This window comes from Barbus barbus, assembly GCF_936440315.1.
Source record: "Barbus barbus genome assembly, chromosome: 34".
Lineage (NCBI taxonomy): Eukaryota > Metazoa > Chordata > Actinopteri > Cypriniformes > Cyprinidae > Barbus > Barbus barbus.
Window position 1 is genome coordinate 2,720,061 of NC_136762.1, and position 12,910 is coordinate 2,732,970.

Genomic DNA, 12,910 nt, shown 5'->3' on the forward strand with positions numbered 1-12,910 from the left:
TTACGTTCTTTTTTCATGCGTACGCGTTTGCTATTCACGACGCCCCATACGTCACGATGTGGCCGTAGTTGCCTCAGCAACCGCGCCAGCTTCACCGCTAATGCGCCACAACATTCCCACCAGCGGCTGCTGCACATCCACCCGACAAATGTCACGGATTTGATATCGATTATGCGTTTAAAAGCGAACACAAAGCTTGTTCTTCAAAACCGTCTGCGCTCCTTGTAACAAGCGCTTATTTTATGTTGCAGGAGTAAATTGACTTCATCTGTGAGAAATGGTGGTTAGCTTAGCCTAGCGTGCTAATCCTTCAGCAGAACTGATCAAACTGTCAGAATCAGTCCGGAATTGATTTCAATACACCGTAAGATGTTGTTTTCTCTTCATTTATTGTCCTCATTATGTATTTAAGACGTTATATTTGTTTCCTTTTGCGGTATAAGTCAAAAGTGCGCATTTTCATAACATGTTTGTGTTTTAAGAATGAATAAATCTTAGGTTCAGTGTCATGCTTTTCATCTGTCAGTTCATTAAACAGAAAATAAATAAAAATGCACAAATATGTGCTGCAGAAATCTCTAAACTGTTCTCTCTTTGTTTTGTTACTCATAAAACTGAAAACAAGAAATTAAAAATGTTTGCGTAAAGTATTGATGCTTATTTTTACTATTAAATTTCTGCATTGTGTGACATGTTAATTATTGTCTTAAATTATTAAAGGCCTATAGCTGATGTTGACAGGTGTCTGTCAGTCATATCATATGCAGTGAAAGGAATTATTTTATCTGTTTTAATGCTGTCATAAACAGCACGGCTTTATTATACAGATTTTTCATTTTTATTGGGAGAAAATGGAGGCTGGCTGTATGATATCTTCAGTAACATTAGCTGTTCTGTATCTCTTATTTTTCCTCGGTTGAGATTTCTGTAGCTGATGTATGTGATTTTTAAACAGGTGAAAGATGCCGCCCGGGACAGATGACCCTCGTAAACTCTTCATCTTCACCACGGCGGGAAACTACTTCAGTCTGGACACACCAGTGTCTCTGTCCACCTGCCGTCCTCTCGATAACTTCTTAGATGATGGCAGTGAATTCCTGCTCACCGTCACCAGAAACGCAGATGAGCTGCAGTTCTCAAACAAGGTGCTGTGAGTTACATACAGCTGTGATATATATTATACCTCAAGGTTTTTCACTTGTAAGTCACACAACAAATGAAAAATATTTTTAAAAAGTGTCTGCTAACTGACATTATGTGAATATATTTAGCATTTTGTCTTTCACTACTTCATTTGACAGCAAGCATGAACCAGTGTTATTTTAGTATTATTTATATACTCTTATGGTATTTATTAATATTTTGAATCAATTTATATATATATATATATATATATATATTTATTTAGTCATTTATTTAGTAATTAGTTTGGTCTCATACTGTATCGCGTATCTTGTCAGTGTCTGCACTTGCTTGGCCATTTTTTGTGATAAACAGGAAAGTGGGTTCAGCTGAATTCAAATAGTGATTTGTTAGACGGGTATAAAAAAAGGTTATTATACCACGGCAGCCGTCGTGTGAAGCCCTCCTCGTGTGAAGATCGAAGAGTGTAAAGACCATCAACTCTACCGTGCGACTCCACCGAACAGGGACACCGGCAGAGGACATAAATATTGATTTTTAATTATCCTCATTCCTACTACTTGTTTCACTTCTGTTTTAGTTTTTATAACCTATTCTTACTGTGTGTTTCCAGATCAATACTATCACTACCACTCACAAGCCACGCATCACACACTGTAGACAGCACAATCCTATCAACCTGCGCACTTTGCCTATGTCTGCTAATACATTACTTTCTTTTTCTATTGGTCTCTGGAATTGTCCGTCTGCTGTCAACAAAGCTGATTTCATTACTTCCATTACTAGTCATTCAAGGTTAAACCTCATGGCCCTGACAGAGACCTCGATCAAACCAGAGGACAATGTTACACCTGCAGCACTCTCCAATAATTTCTCCTTTTCCCACACCCCCCGTTTGACTGGAAGAGGTGGAGATACTGGTCTGCTCATCTCTACTAATTGGAAATTTACTCCTTTACCATCTCTGAGTATCAACAGCTCCTTTGAATAACATTCGGTTACTATTACCTACCCTCTACAAATCCATTTTGTAGTTGTTTATCGTCCTCCAGGATCACTAGGTAACTTTGTGGAAGAATTAGATTTATTGCTTTCAACCTTTCCCGAGGATGGTACTGCCTTAGTCTTACTTGGAGACTTCAACATCCACCTAGATAAACCTGCAGACTGCACACACTCTGCTTGCCTCTTTTGATCTCAAGAGAGTGCTAACTACGGCTACTCACAAATCAGGCAACCAACTGGACCTTATTTACACACGACACTGCTCCACTGATCATGTGCTGGTTACTCCACTGCACACCTCAGATCACTTCCTCCTCACTCTTACCCTCAACATGATTCCTGACACATTACATACCCCTCCACATGTCACTTTTCGACGTAACTTGCGTTCACTCTCAGCCTCCCGGCTATCTGCTATGGTTTAATCTTCGCTTCCTCCCCCTAAACAGTTATCCTCTCTTGATGCTAACAGTGCTACTGATACTTCCTGTTCCACTCTGACGTCTTGTTTAGATACTTTCTGCCCCATATCTTCCAAGCCAGTCCGTACCACCCCTTCTGCCCCTTGGCTATCTGATGTTCTCCAAAAACAACATCTAAACTCAGGGCTACGGAAAGGGCATCTCAGGAACCACACTCCAGTGGTTTGAGTCTTACGTCTCTGATAGGTCCTTCAAAGTATCTTGGAGAGGTGAGGTATCCAAGTCACAACATCTAGCTACTGGGGTGCCTCAGGGCTCAGTTCTTGGACCACTTCTCTTTTCTGTCTGCATGGCATCACTAGGTTCTGTCAGTCAGAAACATGGCTTTTCATATCACTGCTATGCTGATGACACTCAACTCTACCTCTCATTCCATTCTGATGATCCGACGATAGCTGCTCGCATCTCAGCGTGTCTAACAGACATTTCTTGCTGGATGATGGACCATCACCTTCAACTCAACCTAGCTAAAATAGAACTGCTTGTAGTTTCAGCTAACCCATCGCTTCATCACAATCTCACCTTCCAGTTAGGCTCATCTACCATAACTCCTTCAAAAACAGCCAGAAACCTTGGAGTTGTGATTGATAATAAGCTGAATTTCTCAGACCACATTGCTAAAACTGTCCGGTCCTGCAGATTTGCATTATACAATATTAAGAAGATCAGGCCGTTTCTCTCAGAACATGCAACACAACTCCTTGTTCAGGCTGTTGTTCTGTCCAGACTTGACTATTGCAATGCTCTCTTGGCAGGTCTTCCAGCCAATTCTATTAAACCTCTACAATTAATCCAAAATGCCGCTGCAAGATTAATCTTTAATGAGCCGAAAAGAAGGCACGCCACGCCTCTGTTCATCAGTTTGCACTGACTACCAATAGCTGCTCGCATTAAATTCAAGGCATTAATGTTTGCCTACAGAACCACCACTGGCTCTGCTCCCCTTTACCTAAATTCATTACTTCAGACTTATGTGCCTCTAGAAGCTTGCGTTCTTCAAGTGAACGATGCATTATTGTGCCATCCCAAAGACACACAAAAACACTTTCACAGACTTTTTTATTAACTGTTCCCATCTGGTGGAATGACCTGCCCAACTCAATCAGAGCAGCCGAATCCTTACCCACCTTCAAGAAACGGCTAAAAACTCATCTGTTCCATCTTTACTTGACCCTCTAACTCTAGCACTCTCTATTCTAATTTAATTTTATCTATATGTCTTTTTATTTAAATAAAAAAAATAAAAAATAAATTATCTGTACTGCGTTAGGTTAACCAAGACTTGCACGTTGTTGCTCTTTTGTTGGCTTTGATTGCTTCTTATGTCCTCATTTGTAAGTCGCTTTGGATAAAAGCGTCTGCTAATACATATATATATATATATATATATATATATATAATATACTTTTTTTTTTATATATATTATATTTATTGTAAGTGTTATAATTAAATTATAAATTATAAGTTTTTGTAATTTTGTCATGTTCTTTTGAAAATATATACATATATTTTTTATTATTATTTACCTTTAACTCATTTTTATTTTAGTTTTAGCAGTTTTAGTACTTCAGCTTATTTCATTTCATTTCAGTTAGGCTACATTTCTGATTTTTTTTTTTTATTTTGTATTTTTTTATTCTGATGTATTTTTTTAATCTAACTTAATTCTTGTTTTTTCTTTTTTTTCTTAATCATTTCATCAAAAACATAAACTATCATCAAGACGATTTATAATGTTTAGAGCATCAAAACTATTTTTTTCACTGTTTTCACACAAGAAAGAATAATTTTTACGCGTTCAATTATTTATACACCAATTTATAAATGTATAGAAATATTTATATACATGTATTTTTACAACATGATAATTTTATTACATTACATTTTTTTAATTTAATACATTAAAAAATTAATACGTAAAACAATAAATTCAAACTAATTTTAAATCTCGCTTCATTGAGCACTTTTGCGTGAGGATGAAAATGAATCTTTATTTAGTGCTTTGAACTGATTAATTTAAATAGTTTAAAAAGTTGAATTTAAAACAAAATTATTCAAAATTACATTCATTTTCATGTAGTGTGTTTGCTACTGATTTATTTCAGAGCCACAATTTTCACGAAACATCATGATCAAATAAAAGGTGCATTAAAATCACTACAGTCTTCATGATAATTAGCAAAATGTAAATAATTTTCAATAAATCATGAATGATCAGTATATCACTCAGCTCTGCATTCAGCAACCAAACATTCTCAGAAAAGAAGAAGAAAAGGCTGAATTTTGACTCATCTTGTCTCTGTGTAGCTGGAGAACATGGATGGTGACAGCAGGGTTCTGCTGTTCTTCAAACCTCATCCGTGTGTGGTGTCCGAGGAGAACCTGCACCGATCCGTCCTGGTGTCCTCCATGCTGGAGTCTCCCATCAGCACCCTGTACCAGGCTCTGAGACAGGTCTACGGCCCCATTCTGCTGCAGGTCAGACACAGACACACAGGACGTATTTCACACGAATAATTTAATTTAATGTTGGATATGTAATGCGTGTTGTGTATGTTTTCTGCAGGATGACAAATGGAGTCAATCGTTCGACTTAAAGCTTCAGTCTCTGCTCACGGATCTTGAGGTCGGGCTGGGCTCTGTGCTTAGGCACTCACACCCCAAGGATTCTGGGAAACGGGGTCATTCGGAGACTGATGTGTCGAGTGAGTTCTCATGGCTGAGAGATATCATGTCGATCAAACCCCTGCTTTTCCCAGCTTGTGTTTTTGTGCATTTATACTCCACATACACATGGTGTGTGCAGGTATCACGACCCCTCTGGATGAGTTCAGCTTCTGGGCTGATGTCAGTCGCTCCGGACAGCAGAGCAGAGAGAGAGACAGAGCAGCACACTTCTCTGAGCTCTTCGCAACGATAGAGAAGGTACATAATCGTGAACTGTTATTTTTATTATTATATAAATACTATTATAGTATTTATTATTATTTTGAATTTGCTTTTTTCTTTATCTTTTCAGATTTCATTTTAGTTAATGTTTTAGTAATTTAATGGACTTTTGTCATTTTTATAATTTTGTTTTTATTATTTCTATTTAGCTAGTTTTAATTTGGCAAGTTATTTAATTAGAGTTTAAAGTAATTTTGTTATGAGCTATTGTCATTTGTATTATTTTTGTTTTTTATATTCTTATTCAGCTTTAATTTATATATATTTTTAAGTTTTAGTACTTCAGCTTGAACTTATTTTATTTCAGTAAAGTAATTATGTTATGTGTTTTTGTCATTTTTATTATTATTATTATTTAATATTTCTGTGTAGGTTTAATTAATTTTAATTTCAGTTTTAGTGATTTAGTGACTTCAACTTAATTCTTTGTAGCAAAGTGTAATTTCTTCATTGTTGTCACATGAAAAGATATAATAAAATATTTACAAAAATGTGAGGGGTGTACTCACTTCTGTGAGATACTGTATATTTTATTTTATTTCAGGACTACAGTAATCTGGACAGTTTCAGTCTGGTGGAGGTACTGGACCTGATTGAGAGCACCCGTGAGACAGTAGATGATGTGTGGAAACAGAATGAGCACGCCCCCTACCCAGAGACACGCATGATCCGACTCATGGATGTCACAGGTGCACACATCAGACACAAGGCCAGTTTTACTAAACAGGGCAAATTAGCACGAGAGCGCCATTCCAAAACAGCGCCAATGCGCGTGGAAATTTCTGCTGGTGATTTACTGACAACGCGCCAATTAAAGAACACAGATGCAACATCTCATTTCCATAAGAACCAAGCAATCTACCAAGTGCAGTGCAAATTAGCGTAAGAATATGTTCGGATTCGGATAATGTGTTTTTCTGGCATTCCAAATAAATGAATACCTGTGGAAAAACTCCTCTCCCTTCTACCACGCGCTCTCCGTTCTCTGCGGTGTCTCCTCCTAGCAACAACAAATGCAGCCATTTCAAGCGCAAAATAGTTTAAGACATGCTTTTTTTGGGGTGTTAAATAATAATGAATATACCAGTAATTTGACAAGTGCAAATATTAGTAAATTGCGTTGTGTGATTCGTTTGAATACTCTCCTCCTATAAATTTAGCTAAATATTTAAAATATTTAGGAGCACGGCCAAAAATTTAGGAGCACCGTCAAATCAATAATCAAAAATGAACCTTCCCATTACGAGGTGATATTTGACTCCTTAAAGTGATTAACAGGGAATTTTGTTTTTACCTTTGTAATGGCATTTTTCTAACTTTATTAAAAGTATGTCATCTTTTATGTCAAATTGAAAAAAATATATTTATAAGCTTTTTATCATTTCTAATTAAAACAACAGAATAAAAACAAGTAGAATAAGATACGAATCAAATGAAATCAGTATTTAAGAAATAAATTTGTACTACAGAGGTGGCACAGAAGAACACACAAGTGGCTTGTAGGTGTATTTTCAGATGTTTAATGAGGCTCAGAGGTTGCATAAGTGCAATTAAATTCATAAATTCATGTTGAGGTTAATGTTTTAAATATACAATTTTGAATCTAGAAATATTGATTTAAATAACAGAAAAGATACTTTAAAAATCAAACTAAAACTGCCGGTAGGTGGCGGAATGTCACTGATTTTATCACTGAATCATTCATTTAATTGATTTGTTCAAACTGCTGATTCATTCAGGAATGAAGTATGTGACTATGAATGGGTAATTGAATCATTGACTCACTAGATTTGTTTAAAAACGTAGTTCATTCATAAACGAAACACCGCTGTGTTTGAATGGAGATGCGCAGCGACTTTATTTGAAACTGTTTTCGTTGATGAAATAAAGCTAAATAAGGCAATAGTGTTGTAGTCAGACAATATAAGTCACTTAATATTAACTTCTTGTTTAATGAGCTGTTGTATTAAATCAATATCACATTTGCAAACTCCCTTAATAATCAATAAAAGCTGTCACTCATCTTAGTTCATCGTGATCTCACAAAACTCCATTATAATCAATGAAGCTCCTTACACTGCACAATGAATCTCTTATTTACACTCCTACACTTTTTTTGTTATAATGAGAGAATACGTCTGTGATACATTACTCAACGCTGCAAAAACACGTAAGTACGTTAGAAATCTTTAAAGCTCCCTCAGCACAAACACAAATATGCTGATCGGGTCAGTCGTACTGGTGCTCCTAAATATTTTTTCTCCTAGTCGCACGCAGTAGTTTTCAGTCGCAAATGCAACTTAAATGGTCGCACTGTAGAGCCCTGCTTTTCAGCGCCAATTCGTCACTGCGCGTCTTTAGTAAATCCTGACAGTTAATGCTAAAAGACAGTTTGCGCTGGGGCAAGCTGTTAGTGAAACTGGCCCATGGTTGCTAAGTGATAATGATGCTTGATTTATTAATAAGTCCTAATGATGTTTCTGATCTATATGCATTTACAGGCGGAGCTCTCGGCAGGTTTGTACAGAGGAAGTTGAGTGCCCTGCACTTGTGGGACGATCCATATTTCACAGTCAGGGAGGGGCTTAAAGGGGGCGTGGCTGTCTGTGAACAGTGGGTGGTGGCTTGTGAACACCTGACCGGTCAGGTGTGGAAACGCTACTCACCTCATCCGTGGAGCGGAGAGAAGCACTGCCCACAGGGGCTGCAGAGCCTCGCCCAGCGATTGGAGGAGGTCAGACTGACGTCTGTCAATCATCTCATGCAGTATAATCTAGTGCTTTACTTCATGAGGTGTGTGTGTGTTTTAGGTGCTGCAGGTTCGATCTGAGAGTGAGAAACTGCAGCGGTTGTTATCTGGAGGGAAGCTGCAGGTTTCTGTCGCACGTGTGTATCAGCCGTTCACAGGACTCAACCCCATACACTACAACCCTTATACTGAGGTACACGAATGCACAGAATATTCACTATTATATTGAATATTTGATATGTCACTCAGCTGTATCACTGTAAATCTGTGTTCAGCCCTTATGGAGAGCTGCAGTGTCTCAGTTCGATCGACTCATCGCTCCAGCAGAACAGGAAGCAGCTGGAAAGCTCAAGACCTTCATAATAGATGCACAGGACAGTCCACAGCAGGTACACACACTCACACTAGTCTTGATTATCCAGACATTTGACTTTTTGTCCTTATCACAGCTTATTCTAACCAAGAGCCGCCCACTTAGTCAGGAAGATTTTGACTAAGAGCGGGTGAATAGCTGACACAACAAAAATAGATAAAATAAACAAAAATTATAGACAAAACATGGATATACACTACCGTTCAAAAGTTTAGGGCCCAGTAAGACTTTTTAAGGAAATTAACACTTTTATTCATCAAGGATAAAATAGATCAAAAGTGGCAGTAAAAATTCCAAATAAATGCTGTTCTTCTGTATTTTCTAATCATCAAAGAATCCTGTAAATTAAAGTGTATCATAGTGTCCACAAAAATATTCAGCAGCACAACTGTTTTCAACATTGATAATAATCAGAAATGTTTCTTGAGCAGCAAATCAGTATATTAGAATGATTTCTGAAGGATCATGTGACACTGAAGACTTTGATCACAGGAATACATTTGAACATATATTCACATAGAAAACAGTCATTTTAAATGATCAATTTTTTACTGTATTTTTAATGAAATGCATGGTGAGCATAAGAAGTTCTTCCAAAAACAAAACAAAATCTTAAAGACTCCAGACTTGTGAAGGGTAGTGTATTAATAGATGCACATAAGTATTCGGTTGTTTACCTGCAGACTATTATAAACCTATGCATCTTGACTCATTCAGTTGCATAGTTGCAAATCTTCCAGTTAGATATAAGCATGCCACTTTGCAAAAGCTCTTTCAGTTTTCATGTGCAGTGTGCATCAGGCTGTCTGTGTGTGTGATGTGTGTGGCTGAGAGCAGATGAACTCTCAGACGTACAGATGCGCGCACAGCGGTACACTGTTGTTGTCTTGTCTTTGTTTCAGCTGCTGCAGGTGTTTCAGAAACACAGAGATCTGATCAAACGACCCACCATCAGCAAAGAACTGCAGCCTGAGAGAGAAACGCTCCTCACACGACTGCTGGACTACAACAAGGGTCAGATCACACACACTGAGCAATACAACACAGATTCACTTCCTCGTTCATTACTGTCTACACAGGCAACTTCCCAACTCAAACGAAACTTCATAAACCACTGATTTGAAATGCTCAAATTTATGAGATATCTTAAAAGTCAGAATGTCCACATTCTGAAGAGTGTTTCATGCTAGCGATGTTGTTGTTGAGCAGGACTGCAGGTGGATTTTGAGAGCCGTTGTCACGGTGCTCCAGGAGAGAAAACCGGCCCTCTAGCGGGACGAAACCTTCCTGAGGTCGTCAACAATATTGTGTGGGTCAGACAGCTGCTGCTTAAGGTGCAGACACACAGATGATTGTCATAAACTCATATTAATTTACAGACATCATTTAAAGAGCTGGGGCCAGTTGCACCAGCTAGACGTAAAAAAGCTGGGTGTAAGCCCTACGCTGGGCTTTGCAACGTCCAGGTGTACGATAAATATTTACACCTGTTGCACCAACTAAAACTATGATCAGGCGCAACTACACCCGGCTTAGAGGATGCGCATCCACGCTGACACATTCTCCCGCAGTTATAGATATAGCGGAGACGACGTTCACGCTGCAATGACTACAACTACTAATATAGAACTGAATTGCTCAAGACATCATACCAAGTGAAGCCACCACGCCATGATTTCATTGAGTACATTTTTTCTAACAAGTCCACATTTTTATATAGTCTCCCTGCATGTTCCCATTCTTTATGGCAGGTTAAATAAAATATAATGAATGCAATACAATGCTTCTCTCTAGTTTTTCTAGCTGACTATCGAGGTTATATGTACAATGAATGTCTTTCCTGAGGTAGCCAAATTTTCCTTTCCGTGACATTGTGTGTTTTACTGACGTCTTTCTGTGGCTGGAAAACCACATTTATAGTTTGTATTTTGTGATAAAACTGACAGAATTTGAAAGCTGATACTTTTATCTCTGATTAAAAGCAACAAAGCACAAAACTTACTGTGATTATATTCAATATATTGAATGGTAGGCACACCACAAAGCTAATGAATGGAATTAAAGATGTGAAATATTTCCAAGCATACTGTCCTTCCAAGCAAGATGTGGAATGGTAGGCTACGTTTCTTTTAATAATCCCAGATCATATGTAATATTTCACTGCATAATTACAAGCTGTACATAAATATTTTTTTATTAGTTCAATTACTGTTGACAGAGTGTTATAGTCAACACCGAGCTCCGCGATTGATATCGGTTACCCCGCCCGAAAAGACCATAAACATTACAGTTCACGTCTGCAGTAATAATTAACTAACAGACATGAAAAACGAATAATGTCCGAGCAAATCATGAGTTTTTACTTTACACCTACCTCTGACTAGGCGTAATATTTAGTTTCAGATGTAGCACTATGCCGAGATGGTGCAACGGGTATTCTACGCACGACGAAGTGCATTTTACGTCCAGGCTAGCCTTACGACTGGGTGTGCGTCCAGCTGGAGCAACCGGCCCCAGGTCATATGGGTTTTCAAGAAATATGTTTTGCAGTTTGTAACGTAGCTATGAACTGCTTCGAACTAATAATTTTGAAATCATTGACAAATGACTCGAATATTAAATGTATATTCTGAGAAAATGTCAATGTTTTCTGACCTTAGATGCATTTAAACCTGTTGTAGGGAACTTCAACACAGTATTAGAACACTTTAAAAATCCATTTGACCTGCTTTTTAAATGAACCATTTGAAAGAACATTGAAAGTGGTGAAGAACTTGAATTGGTCATTAGTTACAGCAGCTGAAGTATGTGTGTGTAGGTGGAGGACTCTCTGAAGATGGCAAATGCATTGCTCTCTGATCTGCCTGGGTTTCGGCCACTGCTCCGTTTCTGTGATGAGCTGCAGGAGCAGATGAGATCGTACGAACAAGAGCAGTTTGAAGACTGGACCAGAGACCTGCTGTCAGGACTCTCCGATCCCAAATCTGGAATCAGGTTAACACACACACACAAACACACACACTAAACATGTTGACATACTTTTAAGGGCATCCCATAGACATCCATTGCTCTAAACTAAGTCAACTCTCCATTTTTACAGACCTTTGTTGGTATTTTAAAATTCTATTTAATGTGATATATTGTGCAATATTGCACCTTTTTATTCAGCATTAATAAAAAATTCATACAGGGTCGAAAATTTCATTGGTGAGAAAAAAAAAGGCAAGTCACATCATTGTTTTGCTCATATTTTATTTCTACATTTAGAAACAAAATATTATAAACACTATAGACCCTTTTTCTGTGGGCGGAGCTTAGCTGGAGGCAGAAAGATTCCACTGACCGCTTCACTAATGCTAGCTATGAAGTCTGTTTAGCTTGTTTTTTAATAATAACTGGAGAAATTCCAATTTTACCTGCATATGTAAGGTATAGTTGCACTGTCCGGGACCGCGATTGTAATTTGAAAATTTTAACTTTAACGTACGAAACCAGATTGGCCGACCCGCACACGCTTTTACTCAAAGGATGGAGGATCTGACAGGATTCCCTCCGGTTGAGTGACTCACATCTAAAGTGTATAGTTAAGACAAACTCACAGTGTCTATCTAGTCATGAAGATGTATATATATTTCAATTTCAGCAGGAAACAATTTTTACAGCTACATTATTATTCCAAGCCACAATTAATCACAACAATGTATATACAATTACATATGATTAAGCATATAAATCGTCAGTTTGTTGTTTTACACACATGCACACAGACATTTCAAACACGACACGATCTTTAGACGAGCCCATAACAACAAAAGACAATACTTTATTGAACCTTTTCTGATAAGAAGTGTGCGCTGCAAACGCGAGCATTTTTGACGATCGTTTCTGTCCAGTCTGCTCGTTTTATCTCGTTTCACCACAGCTGTCGTCGGTTTTTTGTCTGGCAGTGGCAGCAGGTATGCCTTAAAATTTCAAATTGGAGTCTCTACAACATCGATTCAGGCACCCAACATCACAACAAGATGATATTTTAAGCTCCTTGTGTAGCCAAATCTGTGCTGGTTTGAATTGGCCGCCTCCAGTTTTCGCTGTATTACTATTTATGTCAACAACATACTGACCTGCACATTTATATTTATATTTTTTTATCTTATCTTTTATTTTATTTTATTCTTTTATTTTTTTCTACTTTTCTTTTTCTTAATATTT

At 37.7% G+C, this 12,910-nt stretch overlaps 1 protein-coding gene across 1 annotated transcript in view; it reads left to right on the top strand.

Annotated features, from left to right (window-relative positions):
- Positions 1-962: 962 nt before the first annotated feature.
- dync2h1 (dynein cytoplasmic 2 heavy chain 1) overlaps positions 963-12,910 on the top strand; it is a gene marked incomplete at its 5' end in the record, with an annotated part of 100,916 nt that continues 88,968 nt past the window's right edge. Inside the window, 11 exons of the mRNA XM_079392548.1 lie at positions 963-1,145; positions 4,938-5,108; positions 5,197-5,335; positions 5,437-5,555; positions 6,124-6,268; positions 8,081-8,313; positions 8,390-8,521; positions 8,604-8,717; positions 9,604-9,715; positions 9,911-10,035; positions 11,520-11,695. Of these exons, the coding sequence (XP_079248674.1) occupies positions 963-1,145; positions 4,938-5,108; positions 5,197-5,335; positions 5,437-5,555; positions 6,124-6,268; positions 8,081-8,313; positions 8,390-8,521; positions 8,604-8,717; positions 9,604-9,715; positions 9,911-10,035; positions 11,520-11,695 (1,649 nt within the window). The remainder of the gene's footprint in view (positions 1,146-4,937; positions 5,109-5,196; positions 5,336-5,436; positions 5,556-6,123; positions 6,269-8,080; positions 8,314-8,389; positions 8,522-8,603; positions 8,718-9,603; positions 9,716-9,910; positions 10,036-11,519; positions 11,696-12,910) is intronic.